Source organism: Telmatherina bonti, assembly GCF_933228915.1.
Source record: "Telmatherina bonti genome assembly, chromosome: 11".
Taxonomy (NCBI): Eukaryota; Metazoa; Chordata; class Actinopteri; order Atheriniformes; family Telmatherinidae; genus Telmatherina; species Telmatherina bonti.
In genome coordinates, this window is record NC_136629.1 from 19,080,508 (window position 1) to 19,102,582 (window position 22,075).

At 39.5% G+C, this 22,075-nt stretch overlaps 1 protein-coding gene across 1 annotated transcript in view; it reads right to left on the minus strand.

Moving 5' to 3' along the window:
• Positions 1 to 22,075, minus strand: part of cdh23 (cadherin-related 23) — a gene marked incomplete at both ends in the record, with an annotated part of 158,298 nt that overhangs the window by 78,616 nt on the left and 57,607 nt on the right. Inside the window, 3 exons of the mRNA XM_079249389.1 lie at positions 17,778 to 17,856; positions 20,758 to 20,886; positions 20,969 to 21,163. Coding sequence (XP_079105515.1) covers positions 17,778 to 17,856; positions 20,758 to 20,886; positions 20,969 to 21,163 — 403 coding nt within the window. The remainder of the gene's footprint in view (positions 1 to 17,777; positions 17,857 to 20,757; positions 20,887 to 20,968; positions 21,164 to 22,075) is intronic.

The following is a 22,075-nucleotide window of genomic DNA, read 5'->3' on the forward strand; positions in this document are numbered from 1 at the left end:
AGAAACTTTGTTACAAGGAAATAATCCACCAAACTTAAAGTTCCCTACTTTATATTTATGTTTATGGAGAAAATTGTAGAAAGATTTTGTAAATACATCACTAAAGAACGTTTTTAAAAGAAAAATGTAAGAGTGTGCGTCTATGCAGACAAGAATGATTTCTTGCAGCATTAGCACGCTGCCATTTTTTTGCTGCAAAATTTGTCATGGGTTCAGGAACTGTATGAACTTTGTTGGAGTCTATATATTTCAGAGAGAAGCATGTCAAATTATGAGCGTTGCACTGTCCTCATTAACAAGTTCAAGTACGACCAGGCCTCTGCTCCACAATTAAACAGGTTAAAATTAGGCACACTTGGGTCCTTCCTTCATCTTTTCTCATCCCTTCTCGTCCTATTCAAATGATGTCCCTCTTGCTAACTTTCCCCCTGGCTTCCACTTTGACAGGCTCCCAAAAGCATTTTGTGGTCATTCCTGGCTTAATTATATCCAAAAGATGGAAAAAGCAATTGAAAATACATAGAATAGTGTGCACTGCTGCACCTTTACATATAATATGCTTTTGTTCCCTTTGGTCTGCCTGGTGTCCCCAGCCCTCTTTCCTCTGAGAAGCCAGATGAATCATCTCAAAGCTGAATGCCAGCACAGTTTCATTGTGATTGTTGTTGTATGAGACTTGAAGTGGCCCCTGTGCAATTTTAGGCGGTGGCAATTCATATGTGAGAATGTTGCCAGAGCAATGCTGAGCTGAAGGCAAACAGTGCAGCAGACGAGGCTGAATGAGAGGACTCTGATAGCGAAGTAGAGCTGGAACTAATTCATTTATGTCTAGTTAATACAGACTGCTCTTAACAGCTGACAACACAGAAAATCCAGTGCGCTGCCACATGCTGTAGGTTAAACAGGATAATCGTAGAATGACAAAAAAGGGAAGAAAAAGAATTACAGAATGAACATAATATGATTTACTTACTATCACAAAATGACAAAAATAGTAAATGAGAATCCTGCATTGTTAATGTGCAGGCAGATGATTGTCTGTCATTGTTTTAATGTTACCTGGGACCTAAAATATTTTATCATCATCTGTTTCATTTTGTTCCCATTTGAAATATTTTAACTAAAGCTCTCTGAGCAGTCTGAGAAATGTTCTGTCTGGTTTATAACTCACATTGTTAGCCGGATGGCTATTGTAGAAAAGCAAAATATTTGTTTTCAATGTCTTTCATGGCAAGCCTTTAGCCTTTTTCTTTTAAAAAGCACATCTTGAAATAAGAAGAAGAAGAAGAAGAAGAAGAAGTTCTCACATTACTGGTCATTAGGTTTGTTTGGTTGTTTTTACACTTTTGGTGTTTGGTTGCAAATCCTGGATTCCTTTGTTAATATGTGACAATGAAGACTGATTTGGTTTTCCTGTGTCAATCCCAGAAGTTCAGAAACCAAATGAAACATCCTCTAAAAAACATATGCTCTAAACCCACATGTGTTTGTTCACATTATGTTTTTCTGAGTGGGACACACAGCAACCCTTAAGCTGCACTTTGACAGAAAAAGAACAACTCTCTTCAGAGAGTTTTATAGTAAAAGCTGAGGCCTAGACTCCAGAGAAACACGTTCTGACGTTGTGTCTACGGTGTACAACTGCTCGGGGTCAACAGATTAACCCATGCCTGTGTTCCGCACTCCAAACTCATTGCTCTATTATTGCCCTGAATCTACTCTAGAAGGAGAGGAGGAAAGTGACAGCACAAAGAGAACAGAGCCCACGTAGAGAAGGGGAGAGAGGCCAGCAAAAAGAGCATGGAGAGCAGAGCCTTTGGGTAATTAGCCTGGACTGAGGCCAAAAGGTGGAGAAAAGGCTGCAGAGGGTACAAAACTACACCTGATTACATCCATCTTACATAATCTATTTAATTGTGCACTTTAAGAAAAATGAGTCTGCAAATGTTGCATAGTTTCAACATTACCCATGGGCTCACAGTGATAAAATTTATATTCTATAATTGCTGACATGAATATATATTAAGACCGTCCTGTTAACCTAAATACAAGTATCACTCAATTTTTATGATGAAATGGATTGTTAGTCACTGCTTTGCAGAGAGAGGCCAGTTCTGCAGGAGCAGGACTAAGAATAAATATTACAACCCTTATTTTAATGATGTGCATCGTAATCTACTAAGAGCAGCAAAAGTGATGTGATTATTAATACTTCCTTCCCTTTTTTTTTTTTTTTTTTTAGATGCTTTTCTTTTCTGGTCAGTTTTCCTCTCTGTCTTTTTTTTTTAGTAACTCTATTACTTCATACCTGTAGTGTATTAGTTGTCAATCCTGTTGACTGTCTGCCTCAATTTTTTTACTAGTTTTTCCTAGCTCACACCGTCCTTGTTCTCAAACACTCCACCCAGTTGTAACTAGTGCTTCTAGCATTGTTATTTGGTTTTTCTGACTTATCCTCAGGGTATCTATTATGCTCACAGGATCCTAAGGATACATTTTTTGTAGTTTTTTCCTGTCTCTCTATGCTTATCCATTTCTAGAACTTCTTCCAGTCTAATGTCTAAAATCCTTCTGCCCTGAGTAAATATTACAGAAAATCAGCATGAGCTTACTTACATGTAGAACCACTGATAATAAGATGCATGTCGCATTTTACAAGTGTAATAGGCTATGGACATGAAGGCAATCTTGTTTACAGCTTGTGAAATTGTTAATAAGATTTGAGCATTGTTTATTTTCTGATCAGGAAATACTGTATCTAACGTACTTCGTTTGAAAAACAAAAGTGCCTAAAGGTTTCAAACATCCGCTTAATGGTAACCTCAGGACCAGGGACGAAATTGTTACTTTATCCACTTGCTTTCGTCTTTAATGTTGCTGCCCCTTTCCCCGTAGTAGCGTTGGGGTTGTAACACTGGGCAGGGAGGTGGACCCGATTACAACTGGTGGTGGAGCAACACATGAAGAGGAAACTAGGGCATTAGGGACAGTAATATCCCCTATATAACACCCTGACAGGACAGAAGTAGCTGCAGTGAGAGGCTGATCTCAGTGCAGAACAGTACAACTATCTATCTGTCTGTCTGTCCGTCTGTCTGCATCTTTTTATGGCGTCATTATTAGTTTTTTCCTTTGTGTTGCTGTTAATAGAGGAGCTAAAAGAGGTTTACCATAATTGACAAAGTATGGAAGCAAAGAACGGCCATGCTCACGTCTTTTTTTTTTTTTGTTTTTTTTTTACACTGTGTTCTTCTATAAATAGATAGTTTATAATTCTCAAGAAAACACATTATTCAAATGTAGGCTTGCGAGGGCACTGGAGCTTCTCCTAGGCCACCATGAAAAACAAACATTTAATCAGATTTACTTTCACCCAAAGAGACAATTTAGAGTCAAATTGGCCTTAATGCATGTTTTTAGACTGTGGAAGAAAACCAGGAAAGACCCAATGCATGCATGAGGGAATGCACACAGTTTCTCCATAGAAATGTACCTAGTATTAAATAACTCATTATAAAAATAAGGAAAAAAAATAGTGATGTACATTCATACATAGTACTGGCTTTTACTGAGTGTGTTTGTGGGCTACTGGGAGCAGTGCTAATTTCCAGTCTAATTGCTGCAAGAATTAAAGACCTGCAACAGTGCTGTCTGTTGGTGAAAGCTGTAAATGTTCAGGGGGGTGTGAAGTGGTGGGGAGGGGGATTGTCCTTCAACAAGGATGAGATCTTAGCCATTATCTACAAGACTATCATCATGGCCACTCTCAGCTTCCATAAAAAAGCTCACAGGTTGTTATAGATGTCCAACAAAATAAAAATTTCGTGCGTATTCACTGATAGTCTTCCTCTGACTTTCCAAGATGAACAAAATCATCTTCACATCATCCTTCCTCTCCATTATGCTCTCTTATCCTTTCAGCGAGTCCTCCCTGCAGCAGTTATCACAGGCACGCCAGATAAAATTTGAGACATGGTTCTTTCTCTTGGTAAAAAACAGCACAATTAGCAATATGCAATAAGTGAAATAGGCTTACATGCACACATTTCAAGGGACAAATACTTTTTAAAAATCACAAAATAGTCTTCATCAAGCACAAATAATCACAATATCTGGTGCATGAGCTCAGAAAAGTAATTCTTAGTCATGTGTTTTGACCTAAACAAGTGAGACTGTCCTTTCAATTATTGTGCTGTGATAGGGTCATTTTTCAGTGGACACTCCTTAAATACCAGCCACTGACAAATTTTGGTTGAGAGGACTATAATATTTTTGTCCTGCACACATTTGCAGTCACTTGGCAGCACAAGACCTTTAGCATAAAATCCAGTGATTATCACATGTTCCCAAGAGGTTGTACAGAAGTAAGATGGGAACTTACTTTTAGCTACTGTGAAATAGTTGGTAAACAAAATTTTATTGCTGATTAAATATATTGTTTTGTTGTTTTCTTCAGAAACACGGCTACTCCTTGTTGAGCAGTGTAGGAAGAGTAATTTTTAAATATCTTAATGCCAAATAGTGTGATGTCACTTAAAGCTAAACAACTAAACTACCCCACTCCTCAATTTAACATCTTTCAAGCTTCCTGTCTCTTTGCTGAGTTCTCTCCAACCTGTAGAAGTCAATCCAGTGTTGGCTTGTGTCAAATTATTTTCTTGCTCCGTCACTTCCTAGTTCTTTTTCTTTCTTCCACTAATAATGTCCTCCTGCTTCTCTTTGTTGTATCAGCAATGGTGCTCAATGAAAACATCCATTGTGTTGATATTTTAGTTACTGGTGTGTGACACAGTGCTTTCAAGCAAAATGAAGCTGTTATAATATATCCCAGGCTGACAAACAAAGTTGTCAAGTGCAGTTTCTCAGCCTCAGAATGCTGCAAAACAATGACGGCCTTAGGAATGTGCACATTGAAAGTCAGCGTGTCATCAAAACCAGAGAATTGACAGTCAGACTTCTGACATGTTCACTGACTCCTGTGTTCAAAAAATGGCAGCACACTTCAGAGTTACTGCAGACCAGTGTTCATCATTGTGCAGCTCGCGAGCCGCATGCAGCTTACTGACTCTTGAATTGCGGCTCATGAAGCAGCCACTGGCTTTCTGAAAATGCTATCTAAACAAGTCATAATGATCCTCAACGGTGCAGTTCTCTCCACAAACAAGAGCTGCAGGCTGCTTGCAAAAACTTTGCTGTCGTAATGGCCCTAACTGACCCTGTCAAAGTTGCCAGTTTTGGCTAATTTCAGCTGCACCGAACTCCGCCAAAGAGCTGCTCCGTCGGTAGCTCCGTATATATATATTTAAAAAGAAACACCCACATTCTGGAGGCATTACTGTATTTTCACCAGATACTGTTGCATAAGAATGTCATTACTCCATGGAATATTTAGGATAACAATTCCTTGTTAAAAAGCTGAATGCGACTGATTTGGCAACGTAGCAGGATACGTAGCTTGGGAATGCTTTTTTTGGGGGGTGGCGGCTCTCCTCTTGTTTTAGTTTGAGTGCGGCTCTTGTTGAATTAACAGTGAAGATCACTGCTGTAGACTGTCAATAGCGTCACACACCAGATCAGACTGCGGTTACTGCCAATACAATTTGTTCGTTTACAGAAAACGTGATGCTATATCAGTCTTATAAGTCAAGAAAATGCATGCACACTCCAGCAGAAGTCCTGTATTAATGTTTAATGTGTCAGTTTAGCATGACAAGTTTTTGTTTAAATGTATTTTACCTTTGTAAATTATAGCCATTGTTATTTTACCGCATGGCTTCCTAGCTTATTTGTTTAGCTCGAATAAGTGTGGCTACGGCCTTATATTATTTATTGCAGTGTAATGATCAAGCGCATTGTTATTCATAGATTCATATAATTTGATGTTCACTATGAATTAGATTAGTGGAAACCCATTGCCATGTTTTCTGGTTGCCATGTTTAGCCCGCTGCCTGGGGCTGATACTTTGGAGTTTTGTGTTATATTTAAGGTGAACAGTTTTTTTTAATTTACCAGGGATTTAAATGCATACTAGCAATGGAAAGCTTGAGTGTTTGTAATGCTTTTCATGAATTCTTTTGTAGGCTCTGGGAACTGAAAAGACTGGAAGATGGCTGGAACAGCATCAGGCCTCAACTTTGGTTCACCTCTCTATGTGCAGCTGAGTTAGTTTTCATCAAAAGGTTTTTATAAAGAGGCTTATTGACTTTATTTGAAGTCTTTGGAACTCTTAACAAGTAATCGTTCTGTAACATCCTTCCTGCTGACCATTACATGCCACTTCTTTCCTTGGAAATCTATTGGGAACCCCTCTCAGACCAGTTGGTACATTAAAATGGTGCGCAGTTGACAATTATTGACTATTTTCTTGTCTGTAAAATGCTATAATAAATATTATGGAACATCACAGACAGGGGACCACTTCAGTAATCACACAGGGCTTACTGACTTTACCAGTTATTAAAACCGCCTCGTCCCTTTGCTTTCCATGTGTTGTTTCCTTCTACTATACATCAATAAATGATTAGAGATCATCTAAATCTGATGCCTAATTAAATTTCAATTTACCAATTCCCTGTGCGTCTCTGTATTCACTCACTATCACTGTTATATCTTCCCTCTTTGTTGTTGCATTATTTGTTCACACATGGTTGTTCACTTGTTTGGTAGCACTCGCTGATGTAGCTCTACATTTACAGCAGATATACATTTATGTTCAGTAACTAATTCTGTAACTAATTTTTCTGTAAACTGTAACGGTGAACTTTTAATACTCAGCAGCAGCAGGCAGGAACATTGACATTCATTAGTTTATTCGTTTTCCATTCCCCACATTTTATTTGTATCATTTCATTATGGACAATTGAAACAAATTAATTTACTTTATCGCCGAAGTCATGAAAAAAGTTTTTTAATGGTTTTACTTGTACTCTTGTGCAAGTAATGGAGGGAGCCTGTCTGATGTGCTGAGGAAGCGACAGCTTAGGACGCAGAAGAGAAAAAGCATGATTGTTTTGCCCAAAAGTACATTTTGCAGTAATTTGAACACTTTCAGATTGTTACTCTATGCTGTAAAATAACAGTTGTTGTTGGGGCACAAGTTCAGACAGTGTCATTTCTGTTAGAGTACATTGTGTAAAACAATTATGAGATCAGCTTGCAATAAGTACAAGAATGAATGTTGACAGCAACTATTATGTTCTTTAGAAAGATTCAACTTGATGTTTATTTTGCGGCTCAATAGCAGTATGAACCCTACTTCCTAGTTTGCTTGTTCCTCATAGAAATTTGAATTTGCATTGAAATGTACTGCATAGAGATGAAGTCTCTGAAATACAAAGATCAATAAGTGTGGATCTTCACTTACAAACCGATGACGTTGTGTAATCAGGTAATAATCCTTTAGAGCTGTCTGAGCCAGACTTCTTATTACAACAGGGCATGTCCTGCTGAGACTTGAACAAAACAAAAAGTGTTCATCAATCTGTCTCACAACAAAAAAAGATAATATGCTTGAAATTGATGCTAACAGTTGGTGAAGGGTGACGTGAAGGAAACACACATCATGGATTCAGACCCACTCAACATGGAAATTATGTCTTCAAATTGCTTTGTCAGCTTCAGTGGCCTGACTAGAATACCAGTCTACTCAAACAGCTGTCCCTCACCCACATGAGTAGACACTCACCTGGGCAGGCAGGGACTAGAATGTATAAACACGCAACCCTGCAAACCAAAAGGTCCACATCAATAATAACAACAGGTTGGCGATTCTACTCTCTGAATGCATTTGATGATGAGGCATTGACTGTGGCCTTCTGCTTTGTTTCAGTATGTTGCACCTGAACCTGAGAGACAGACTGAAGTTAGACAGACCAACAGACTCTCTCAGTGGGAGAGGAAATATAATCATATTCTAATTGCTGATAGAAAGTATTCTCCAGTGATCTGCCAGGACACTGTGATTAGACCCTCAGGGCTTGAAAATTGCTGCACACAAAGACACACTCAAATTCAAGAGAAATAACTGCACACCTTCAATTTGCATTTGATTTTCATATTTAGTGGCTATGTTTTTGTTTTTCATCTGTGTGCAGGTATGCAGGTATTTCAGTCCTAAAATTCTGCAAAGAATGAGTATCAAACTGTATGTGTGTCTGCGTGTGTGTGGTGCTAAATGGCTGACTTTGATTCTATGATGTGAGACTCCAGGGGATTAGCCATGCTCTCACATTACCAACAGTACTGGACTGGAAAATGAGAAAACATGCAATGATTTTGTTCAGAGCTGGCTGCACACTCAAATGCAGTCACTCTGTTACACGCACACGGCAAAAGGGAATGCCTCCAAGTGTTTGCATGCGCACATATATGCACGCAAACTTAAGCAGCTCCTATTTCCTAAAAATTTCATAAAGGCAAAAAAATGTCAATATAAAAGTAATCCTAATAATTTCCTAAAGAATCTCTGCATTTCTAAAGAACACTCCATCACAGGGTGTGCATTTCACATCACCAACTTACAAACAGATTTTCATTCTTGAGTCACAATGAAGTGAGAGCTTGTTTCACTACTGAAATTTCTCCTCTTGATCTACAAAGAAAAAGGAATGACAGCTAGATAGATAGATAGGGGGAAAAAAGAGGAAAAAAAATGGGAGTGAGCAATATTTTTGAATAAAAAGAGAAAAATGTGAAACCATTATATAAAGATTGCCCATGAGAACAGAAGAAATAAGGTTTTTGATCTGACAAGTTCAATGGGGCGCACGACAAGTGGATGACAATGACTTTCTCCAAGCAATGAGCTTCTGAGGACGGCAGCAACAGGAGTTTTCCAAGTGTAATCGCCATGACTAAGCCAGTGACAACTGTTTTTTTTTAGTTTGTGACAACACCACAGGGGCACCAGAACTTATCTTGTATGGCATGCAGCCCAGGCTCTGAATCCTGGGGCTAAGATTTTGTTAATTTTTTCTAAATGTGCAAAAAATTTGTGTCATTTTTAAAGATTTTGCCTGCAGGCAAATCATGTTAATGACAAGATTTTAGTTATTGTCATGAAGCTGCACTCTTTCAAAATCTAAATGAACAACTTCTCTGGTACACTGCCTTGCTGGGGCACAAGCTTAGCCGTGCATGAAGACATACCAGTGCAGTGTATGACAGCCATCAGTGCATTTATGTGCTTCTGTGTATGTTAAGTGGAGTGATAGTAGCCCTCACGGTGTCTCAACACTGGCAACAAGCTGCATTTCATAAATACTAAACCAGTTTCTATTTAAGTTTTTATATATATATATATAAAGATAAATATTGCATGTCAATGTGAGGACAATTCTTCCTTTTGTGCCCAGAGATCACACAAGTTGACATAGCAGGCATGATACACTTCAGTTGAAAGTGTTTTGAAAAGCAAGAAAAGTGATGAACAGCAAAATGGTGTGCAGAACATATCCACCTCATTTGTAATAAACTATTAAATCAAAGTTCAGTTATGTTGGTCTCTTAAACATACTGAGCTCAACAATGAGAATCCAGCATTGACAAAATGTTGACATAAGGACAACAATAAGGTAAAGTTTGAGGGGGAAACAAATGCAAACGTCACCAGCAGTGTTTAAACTTCATAACCTAATTACTTTGTTGTTAATCAACAAAAGTGCAGCAGCTGAAAGAAAATCCAAGAAACTTATCAACTAAATGTAAAGCCCAGACTGATCACCACATGGTGGGGAGTTGGCTAAATTGGTGGGAAAAATGCTCGCCAAGCCTTGCAGATCTAAATGCATTGCGGTGGTCTGCTGGTAATGCTCATTGGAGTCCCCTGTCATAAAGAGGGTTATGTTCCACCTTCAGCAACTCTTCAGCCAGATGAAGTTAAATTGGGAAACACTGAGTGTGAGTGAGCTGTGTTCCACACTTCCGTTGTTGAGGCAGCCAACCAGAGCTGTGACTGTAAGGTGGCCAGAGCTTGTCATGAAGGTAATCCTCAAAATCATTGGTGGACACCGGCAGCAAGGAATAGTGTTAAACTTAAGAAGGAGTCCTATGAGGTCTTTTTGACCTGTGGGAACGTGAAGGTAACTGATAGGTATTAACAGTAAGAGACTTCGTTATTCCCACAAGCACATGAGAAAGCAGACTCTGGGGAGTTGGATGGTGCTCTCCTACATCTGCGGCAGAGTTAATTAAGGTAGTCACAAGCTCCTTGTTAGCAGGACTATGGGGTTGGACAAAATCTGCCTTGAGGTCTTTTGGATGTTGAGGGGCTACCTTGGGTAACCTGACTGTAACATCACATAGACTTATGTGGTAATACCTCTGGGTTAAAAGATTGGGGTGGTGGTACACATTTTCAAGAAGGGGTACTAAAGGATGTGTTCCAAATATATGGGATCACATTTTTCAGCCTTACTGGTAAGGTCTATTGGGGTATATTTGGTGTACTAGCTCAACACCTTCTACATGGTCTGAGAGGGGCATGGGGGTTTGTACAACCAATCTATATGTGCTTTATTATCTTTATTAAGAATTTTGACCATCTCCCCCAGGAGTCTGGTGGTGTTGCTCTCTGCCAAGTCATCTATGTACTCACTGACATGAATTATGTTAGATAAATCCAATATCTTGCCAACATAAAAAGTCTGTAGACATCAAAGATATCTCCTGATCGCTCAAAATTTCCTTAAAACTGCTTCCAGTTTCCTAAAATAACATCTTTCCACCTGCAGAAGATAAAATTGTCTTCTTTGTTTTCTTATTGGTGTCATAATGGCCATGGCTGCAGGGGCACCTTTCATGCTTTGGCCTATAACGGTGCCCCTGATACTGTGGTCGGATCGACTCCTAGTGCAGATGGCTCCTGCGATGGTGTTCCTTACCAGGCTCATCTGTGCTTGGCAATAAATAACTAGGCAGGTGCATGCGTCATGTTTAAGAGTACTGTTTAACAGTACTTCTTATTTCCTTCCTTCTCGTTTTGTCCAAAGCGGCAACCTCTGGCGGTTAAAAGTGAAGCCTATGCGGAAGTGCATAAAACTGCAGTTACCCCTTCATCCGCCAGGGGCTGGCTCCAAAACAGAGCAAATCCCCATAGACTCCCATGTTAAAAAGGCCAACTTCACGGCAGAAATAAACATATTTACAGCCTGGTTCAAAAATCCATTTTCGGTTTATAGGTCAGGTTTACCTTCATGACAACTGTGGGGAGAGTGAATTTTTTTTCTAACTCGCCCGTTTTAAAGTAATTTAATCTCTAAGTTCAGCAAATTTAGGGGCGTGCCCTTTTGATTGACAGGTACCAATCTCTGGCTTCAAGTAAGAAGAACGTAGAACAACCGCGGTTTTTAGCCGGTCAACAACATGACTTAGCTTTAGCCCACTTACCTCTGTTAGCTAGGTAGCTCCCGTTATCTCGGGGTTAGCTCGGTTAGCTTTTAGGTCCAGAAACCTCGAAGTTTGCTCGATGTCAATCATCCGCCATGACGCTCACGGCTACCCTCTCAGCTCCACCTCTTTGCCCATATTTGTATTTTCCGGGCGAGACGACGCGCATGACGCTGCCAACATGGCGACGGTAGGAACCTGCCAACCGAGCTTCATTTCAGCTCTTCAGAGACCTATGGGTGACGTCATGGAGACTCCGTCCATCTCTTTATGTACAATCTATGGTTTTATATTTAATGACAGCTATTGAGTTCTTGCTTTGTGTGTCAGACAAAGACATGGCAATCTTTTAAAATGGGAACTGAACTGGCAATTTAGCTTTACCTCTAGTTGTGACTGAGAATAGTGTTTTTGAACTTGTGTAAGAGCTTTTGTTTATATCTACCAGAGTAGACTGATTTATCCTCTTAGAGCTTTTCACATTCTGTATCGCGACAGAAATAAGATCAAATACTTGAAAATTATCATGTAAAATAAAGATTGTTTTTTTAAAGTTCTCTTCATCTTATAGATGAATGATTACAATATTTTTCATTTGTAGGAACAGCTAAAACTTATTTTATTGTAGAAACGCTGCTAAAACAGAGTAATTTATTTTAATAATAATAATAACCAGAAAACATATTTCATATATCTACAAAATATTAAGTCTGACCATGTAGTGCTAAATCACTATATGTAATAAAATTTTAATACTTGTTGAGTGTTTTACAGTATTTGATAAAAAGTGAGGTCTGGACTTGATTGCAACTGTACTTGATTGTTGGACTATAAAATATACTATAAGCTTTGGATTATATTGTGATCAGTGTACCAGAGACTATCTGCCTTCTCTTAGAGATTACATAGCATTGCATGGCTGAAAGCCTTAGAGCGTCTAATTGAAAACTGAGAAATCCTGCTGACACAGTGGTGACAATAAGGGTTCCCAATGGAATTACAGGTATTAGGCTTGTTCATATTATGGCATGCCTGCTGATACGAGTTGGGTAGTCAGACCCTGAAATCAGAGCATCAGCGTGTAGCAGTACCGGAGGATAAAAATACACGCGGAAAGGCAGACTATAGGAAATAATCGCCTTTACTACTTATCTCTCTGTCCAGGCGGGAAATGGTGTGTCCACACCTGTGTGACCTCTTTTACTGTGGGAGGCTCTAAGACAGTAAAAGTCATCCACTCCAAGACCCTTTACACTGAAGAGGGCTGTCCTGTCTGACACCTGTGGCTGTGGCACACAGAGTGTCCACAAGTTGCTTTAAACAAAGGACAAAAATTTAAAATAAACATAAAATGCCAGTAGCTATACCGTGCGAGGATTCAGAATGTTTTGTTTTTTTTGTCTGAAGCCATTCGCAAACTCCCAAAGCATGTATGAAGTTATCATCTTGTTCCTCCTTATAAAGTTATACAGCTCAGTTTCTGGCAAATGGAATCATTTCTCTGTTGCAATTTCCTGACACGGAGAAACTGCAGTAACAAAGGGAGAATAATCTAAAAGGAAAGGGTTGAGATGGAAGGAGCTTAGGATGGGATTAGTTGTGCCTGTGTGTTTCAGAAAAGATAGACCCAAGCACACACAGATAAACAAAAAGCTGATATGAGCAGCTTGAGGGATGTCCTTTGATTCTATAATATGCTAGGCTGAGTTTTATTCTGCTTATTCTTACACTGTCATTACAGCACAGTGGAGAGGCTACACAAACTTTACACAAGCTTAACTCCTATCCCAATGGACAGCAAAAGATTTGCTGAACGATTTGCTAAAAGCAAAAATCACAAATTGTGAAATAGAAGTTTCTTTTTCACGAGGGGAAGTTTCCTTGGGTCAGTTTTTTTTCTCTTTACGTAATTTTAATCTCATAATTTGTCATCTTTCTCTGTACCCCTGTCTGGCATAGTATGTGACAAGAGGTCAACTGTTTATGCACATGTTTGCAGACATTCCCGCACGAACATGTTTTGTTTGGACAGAGTATGCCAGAGCCAGACCATCTGATCTTTGAAGTGTCACTCCCTCAGGTTTTTGGTGCCAGTGAGACTGATTGGTGTTGTCCTCTCTTCTGCTTTGTTCATCCTCACGGGTGAGTTTGAGTAGATAATAGCTGACATGTTTAGATTGTTTGTTGTTTGAGCTTCTGGGCAAAACTGGGCAAAATTATTCAGTGTAAATTGGATGCTTATTGCAAAAAATTTCTGTGAAACAATATTTTTCCAGATAATCTGAATCTGAGTGTGGATCTGTGCATTCTTTGGTATTTACCTTTAAATTGCACCTTGGTATGAGGATTTTCTGACTTCAATTTGTAATAATCAAATTGAATAAAATCAAACTTTATTTCTATAGCACTTTTCGTGATTAAAAAAAAACAATACAAAGTGCTTTACATCAAATAGATAAAACACACACTCATACATACATCCACAGTTCCCTTACACCCACCCACAACCACCCTCACCCGTGCCCTATTAGCCCCTATAACAGTTAAAAGAAGTCAAATGGCCAGGTACATGTGCACCAGATATATGCAAAATCTGGTAAAATGAAGCTTTCCTTTTAATTTACCTTTTAACTTTGAACTAATTTAACTTGTTGAAAACAAAAATAATTTATAACTTGTGTTATATATCTGTACAACATACAAACTACCCTACTCTTATGTCTTGTCTGACCTCAGACTCTGAAGTAAACCTGCGACGCTTGGGGTCATTCTGCGATCATACAGGTGTAAGAGTAGAGCTGTTACATAAAAGGTAATTTAATATCCCAGACGGTAACTGGAGTCGTAGCAGCCAGTGAAAAAAGACTAATCAAGCAGATATCTGATTCCCTTAAGATATGGTTACTTCTCAGATGAGAGAGCGCAACACCTGCTGAATCCTTCTGTTATTCTCTGCAATTCTTAATGTGCCAATTACCAGCATGAGTCTAGAATAAATTAATTCTATTAAACAGAACCATAATGGACATTAAAATCCGATGTTATTAATACTCATGATAATTTCACCTGTGGCAAAATTTAACTGACTCGAGAACTCAGCACCGATGAGTAAAAGAGGGATTTTTAGGTGAGTGTTTGTATTGTAATTTCATGACATCACAGATATTTGGTTAAAAATTCGCAGCAGGAAATAGAAAATAGTGACCCTTATCGGGGAATAACCTTTATCTGACCAGTAAGGATTTCTCAGAATGTCATTCAGGGTTCACAAATACACAAATCACAAAAATGGTTTAAATTTGTATGTTTGTAAAAATTCCACATCAATAAAACAACAAAAATGTCATCAAATAAAAATCTTCTTGATGCCATGGTTTATTTAACAGAAAAGCAACTAGGAAGACTGCAAGTTCTAAACAGTAATTAAAGCCTCTCAGGAGCAACAATCATGTTTGTTTATGTCTGGGAACAAACCTCAATGTGCATGCAATAAAACCCCTATTTCCATTACCAGCGTTGGGAATATTCTTTATTGATGCAGCATTTTGGGACCGAATCAAAGTTCTACAGTTTAGGAGAAGGCTATAGATAGAGTGTTTGATATATAATGAGACCACTGGGTCAGGGGTCCAATAAGGGATAAATCAGACCCTATGGATTAGGGATTTACTATCAGCACCTTCCCCCTGAATCGTCTTCATCATAACAAATAATAACAACTGCAACATCGGAAGCAGAGTGCTGCAGCGATGCTATATCTTGTACGCATCAAATTCCCAGATCCACCCTCCTGATTGGAGGAGGGAGAGGAAATCCTCATATTGAGTCCCACAATCATTAGTTTGGATCACAGCTGCAATTAAACCCTCGTTTATCTTAATTACTGAACTAATGAGACGAGTCCCGCAGGAGTGAGCAGCACTCTCTGAGGACACTCGGGGCGAGGAAGGGAAAAGCAAGAGAGGCATCATGCAGAGTCACACTTAAGTCTACAAACAAGCATGGCCTCCAACTAATCTGACTCCAGCAGAACACATGAGCCTGAATAGACAGAAACATATGTGCAATTATGCATGTTCAAACACATGCAGAAAAAAATATGCATACAGATGCATACAAATTCTTCATGTGAAAACCTTGGCTTTCTACCTTCATCTCTGGCACTGCATCACCCTTCAACTCCCATTATCTATCAAACTTATAATGATTTCATCAAGCTTACAGACTCCATCTCCAGTGCGGTGCTATAACTCTTGATTTTGCAACGACTGGGAATACATCGCACCACCTAATTAATGTCTTTTTAATGCCCTTCTCCTCTAGAGCTTAACTCAGCCGTTCAACTTTGCAACAAACACAACACACACAACAATATAACATGTGGCAGCAGATGGTAAGTAAGACTGAGTAGGTGTGTGCACTGAATGGAAGCAGAGGGTTTACGGTGAGCTCGATGAAAAAGAGGGCTGGTGGTTTACAACAGCCAAGGACACACATGAATTAAGACATACACACAAATAATTCACGAGTGTATTTGTACCTACATACACACACGCAGGGTCAAATTCCCTCACTCAGGTTTGAGGTCATGCAGTGACTCAGCAGATGGCAGAAACAATGCATATCTTCATCACCCCAAATTCCCATGGTGCGACAGGTTTATCAAGCAGTGCCAGACCTTATCAGCCAGCTGGCAATTCTGGAGGCACCTAAGTGGGCAACTAGAGTTTACAGGATAAAGTCCAGAGAAGGCTGTAATCTCATCAGTGGGTGTTTATTCACACCACACAGATCAGTGATGCAGTCTTGAAGAAGCATTGTGTCCTTCCGGCTGGAGATGCTAAAGCGCTCCGGGTGTCTTACAGTCTAAATACAAATGTCCTCACAAGTCAAAAAGTCAAAAGTTCCTTTCATGATGTTTTAACAGAAATTTGGACTTAAAGGGAAAGTGAAAAGAGCTTTAAGAAACTTTTACTGACTAGTAAACAACAACAATAATACCTATTGCATTATAACAGGAGACGCATATGAGATGAAAAACATACATTTAAAAAAAATATTGCTAAAAAACACAACACAATTACTTTAAAACCATTGTGATGTATCTTTGGATAACATTTCTCAACTTGAAGAAATGAAAAAATACATGTTAATAAATGGATTCTTCTCTTCCCACAGCCAGTGTATATCTCTCTGCTTCTTGTGACTTCCTACCACTGCAGTTTTTAGGAGGGATAAGCCACAATTCAGTGGGGCCACTTCCATTTCCACACAATCTCAAAAAACCGTGAATAATTTTTTCTATATTCTTGAGGCAGGGACCCCTTTAAATTTTAGACTTGGAACAATCTTAGAGGGGAAATTGATGGTGAATTCAAATTCTTTTCATTTCTCTTTGCCTGGTTTTACAGAGCAAAACAGTGTTTCTGTGCATAAAAGATTCAGTATAACACAAGGCCAGTGCACACACACAAAAAGGAGTAATTGCAGCTCCACTTCATATTTATCCAACCTACCAATCATCTCCTACATATGGTTTTAATAGAAGCTGTTTAAAGTTTGTGATTAATGCATTTTTTATTCTGTGAAGTTACCAAATGACTTCAAGCCATGACTGATTGATTTATTTATTTATTTTTCATGTCAGTTTTCCAAGAAAATGATTAACAAGAAATTATGAGACTCAATCTGGATCAACAACAAAACTTATCTTAGAGCTCCACCAAGTTTTATGGAAATCTGTTTATGAATTTTTGTGATATCATCCTGGCAGACAGACTGACAGACAAAGTAACTAGCAGGCACAAACACTTTCTTGGCAGAGGTAAGAAAACTGAGTTGAGAGGTATGAAAGCAGGATCGCTGCTGCAGCCCTTATCAGCACCATGCAAACTGTATTTGCATCGTTTTAAAAGCAAAACTCTCAGACGTGGAAACAAGTTAAACTTCAGTTTTAGGAAGAAAATGAATATGGTGGTCATTAGCTCTGACACTATATCGGTTTTTATTAATCTAATATGTATTAATTTGATATTTATTTATTGCTTTAAAAAAGTCAGAAACAACAAAGTGAGCTCAGAAACACTTGAGATCCCTCTTTTCTGTTGAGGGTAAAAATGTGCCACTGACAAATTATAATCCTGTTTCGGTGGCGTAAGCTGACTTTAGAGTGATAATACTGAACGAAGGCTGAGTTGTGCACAACTGAACCAAGGCGCTGATTAATAACCACTTACGGCAAAGCCTATTCTCCAATGCCGTGCTCTGCTTGCAGCTGTTATTGACTGTTGTGCTTGATGAGACTTGTCTATTATTGCTGCAGAATTATGATAAGAGGAAATCGATTTCACTCTCTGTGCTGTGGATGCCAGATTGATTATGTGACTCAGACCTGAGATGATGGTGTAGCCGATTCCTCTTGGTTGGCCAAGATCCTGGTCAATGGCTGTTATATTCCGCACCTCATATCCCTGCGGAAACACACACAACACAGAGTGCATAAGCTCCATGTAATCTTCACAGCCACGTTTTCTTCAGTTTTTTTCTGCAGTGGTTCCTACTTTAATCTGACATTTCAAGGCAAAAATCAGCATCGCAGCCCAATATTACAGCCGCTCTGCTGTAAGACAGAAGAATATTAATGGTTCCAGCATATATTAAAACATATCTAAAGAAGACTTTTTAAAATCAGGTCAGGATGCAAACAAATATTTTAAATTGTTATCTTTTAATTCTTAACTGTTTTTTGTTTTTTTCCTTTTTTTTTTTGGAAAAGGTTTAAAACAAAGTAAAACTGTGACAGAAGGCAAAATCCATCATGGTTGTCAGAAACCATTTTTTTCATTAGGTGTGTTAGCAGAATTTCTTCGCTGTTTGTTTCTCCTTTCATTGTTTCAAAGCTCTCCTGCTGTGCCAATGAGTCTGCTACTTGACAAAATCACAGTACGACAGCTCAGAAAAAGAGAGAAAGCTGTTTGAAATGTCTTTGATCCACTGTGCTTTCTCAGCCTTCGTGCCTCAATCAGACACGGTGGTGATGCTTAAAAACTCCTGTGCAGCAATGAGAGATTGAGAGACCCTTCCTGCTTCTTTCTCTCCTCCCTCCTTCCTCCCCTTGGTCCTCCCACTCACTCACACCCAAGCAGGCTGCTTCCCATTGATCCTGCAAATTGTGTCTAAGACGTGTTTATGCTCCATTTCTGCCAAAGCATCTCCTGTCATTGACCAATTACAGCAGAATCAATTACAAGCCTTTTAAAGAGACTGATTCACACCATTCAGCAGCTGAGAGGGATAAGCATACATGGACACACACTCGCATGAAGGATGTAGAGAGGAAAAAAAAAAAAAAAGAACAGAGAAAGTTAGCGGGGAGAAGTGATGCTGAAGTAACGAGCAATACTCTCAAGCTGTCCACACAAGTGGAATATGTTCAATCAGCCATCAAAAATATAATCCCTCCCCTCCGGCACACACCAACACACACACACACCAGCACACACATACACAAACACATCTCCCTAAACCTCTTCTCTCCATCTTCATCCTTCCATTTCTGGCAATACAGAGCATCACCCACCTACCCATTCTCCTTCCCTCGCATTCTCATTGATTTGACAGCCAAATTGTGTGTTTGTCCAAGAAGAAGCTTAATGTCAGTTCAAGCATAGATTCGGAGCCATAACTGTTAAAAACTCAGACCTGTGATTTTATCTTAAAAAAGAAAACAAAGAATTCTATTCCTTTGTCAAATTTTTCCCTGGATGACAAGATGATTGGCTCCAGACAACGAGAAAGTCAGAAACTGGGAGAAGAAGTGGACAGAAACAAAGCAGGCTCCGCTGGAAGCAGAAACAGAGGGATTTTGTGTATGTCTACACACTCGCACCTTTGAGAGGTGACCTATGACAGTAGACCTTGTTTTATACCCTTACGTGTAAATGTCATGGCCCTTCAGAACAGCTGACAGTCATTCTGTCACTGCACGCCCTCAGCTTATCATCACTAAAAAACTGTAAAATGGAAATCACACATGCTTGTTAGAATACAACATGAGGCCATTAGAGGTGTGTTAGTGTGTGAGTGAGATCACTGGCCTTTATCAGTATGTTTCACTGCTGTTGCTCTCCTGTATTTGCTGCAGGGTCAAAATGGCTCAGTAGCATGTTTCACTATGTTTGTTCATCAGCCATGACTTCTTTTTATGTTGTCATTGTAACAGGATTACACACTGCCCCCTACTGTTAGAGGCAGGAGCATTCTAAGGCAGTATTACTGAGGATTATCGCTGCTCAGCTGCTGTGAGAAATCTGGAATCTGCTCGCTAATGTCACATTTGCCATCGAAATTAATGGCTGTATCCACAGAAACGTTCTGGTTTTGATTCTGTCATCTTACTTAGCATATTTCTTCTTCCTCTCTCATTATATCTTCTCTTATTTCACCCGAACATCTCATTCTCTTCCCTTACCCTTATACACCCCCCACACTACTCTTCTTCCAGTTTCCTCCTATTGTGACCTTCCTGGTGACAACTGATGAATCAGAGAGTAAGGGAGACACCAGGCGTCGACTCCGTCATGCCCCGTTAATATGCATGCAAATGTAGCACTTGACATTTCTACTATGGCACATACAGGCTGGGGACAAGGGATAAGCAAGTGGTTGTGTGAGTTGTGGGAATAGTTTGGGTGAGAGACTGAGGGAGAGACAAAATGAAATAGAGTGACAGAGTGAGTGAGAAACAGAAATAAGGGGCGACAGTATTATACCCCTGTGTGTAATTCCTTCGCTGCGAGTGGAAACATTGATAGCTGGACCATTAGCCACCTGGGTACTGAGTTAAAGGGCTGAGCAGAGGGAGTGAGCATAATAGCGCCTGAGAAAACAGACACTTAGTATATTAGATATCCATTACAAACCTACTTGCAATAAAGACAGAAGGGAAGGTCGCGGTGAGACCCTTTCTGCTTAGTACTTCATGCCATTCAGACTTTACATATATCATAAATCCTTTATACCTCTGACCTTTACTGGAGGCCTAACATTCCTCAGGCAGGACTGTAAATCTTCTATAGTAATTACAGTCTGCATCACCTGCTGTATGTGGAGACCCCGATGTGAGTTTGGGGGGGTTCCTAGAGCTGAGCCTCAGGAGGAGAGGGGGTCCTGCTATGATTACTATTTAAGCTTTTGCTTTGAACTACATTTCCTGTGCACCTGCTTCATACACCTCATCCATAAGCAAATACAGGAGGTGCTGATGAGGACAGACATGAAGAAATGGACAAACGAAGCGATTTATTTTGAAAGTTGGAAGGAGATTATATGAACTGTGGTGCTGTGAAATGATAATGGGTTTCATTACTGACCAGGGGAACATTCTCCTCTATGTTGGTACTGTAGGGCAGATTGGTGAAAATTGGGTCCATGTCTTGGACATCGGTGATAGTGATAGCCAAGTTGGCAAGACGGGACAAAGGTCGTACTTTGTCTTGATCCTAACGGAAAGACAAACATGGGCATTAAATAGACCGTAGGAGAAGAAGGGTTGCATAGAGACGGTACTGTCTGTGTACTTACTGTAGCATTGACAGTGAGCTGGTAGGCCGAGGTTGTCTCATAGTCCAGACGCTTGATGACCGTCACAGTGCCTCGGGCACCATCAATGGTAAAAAAGGGAGAAGGTGGCTGGAAAGAGAAGAGAACACTGCCACCAGTGCCCTGGTCTGGATCTGTTGCGTTCACCATGAATATCGATCTGCCAACTGGTGTGTCCTGAAAGACACATTCAAGCAGAAAAACAGCAATGAGACCCTTTGCAATTAATGGAGTAGAAAAAAATAAAAGCACATCAGAATTCTGAAATAGATGAATATATGCAGGTGTCTTATTGATTAACCTTTTGTAACCTCAGCGCTGCAAATGAAAATGTAAACTTGCCATAATTTGATGTCAGTGAATCCTTACTTTACATGTGAACATGCATACTCACTCCCGCAAGTAACCTCAAGTTGCAAGATAAATAAAAACAATGACTGGGATGCCTGCTTCAAGCAATATTGATTGGTTTCTGGCCAGAAGGTTGAATCAGCACCTCAGCTTGAGATGACAAATGGTAGCGGAAAAACAGTTGTTCTTATCATTAACAATACCGGACAACAAATAGACAACAGAGAGCAAGATTAAACCCAAGCGAATACAGCTGCCCCTGGATCATCGCTCTCTACTGTATAAAAACAAATGGTATACTTCTGGGGGGGGGGGGGGGGACATAATTTACGAGCAACCACACATCCTGTGAGACTGTAGTTTTGGAAGATTGCAGTAAAGACCAGGATTCTGTGTCAGAAAGGCAGGATTGGGGATCTAGCCACCTTTATGATGAATAAAAACCTGGAACTCTGTTGCTATTGAAGATTTATTAAATAATTTTTAAAAGATTATCAACATTTCTGTTCAAAGTTTTAAAGACAATAAAGTCAAAGTTTTGCTCCAACAAACCTCCAGAAAATAAAATCTGAAATTCTCCATGTAGTGTGTATGGAGACAGTTGCAGAATATATTTTAGTTGTTAGACTCTCAGTTGGGCAGAATTAACACTGTTATTCACAGCAACCTCATTCTGCTAATCACTCAGTCAATAAAGCCAATTTCCCCTTAAAATGAAGCACCTCCACTGTCATGGGG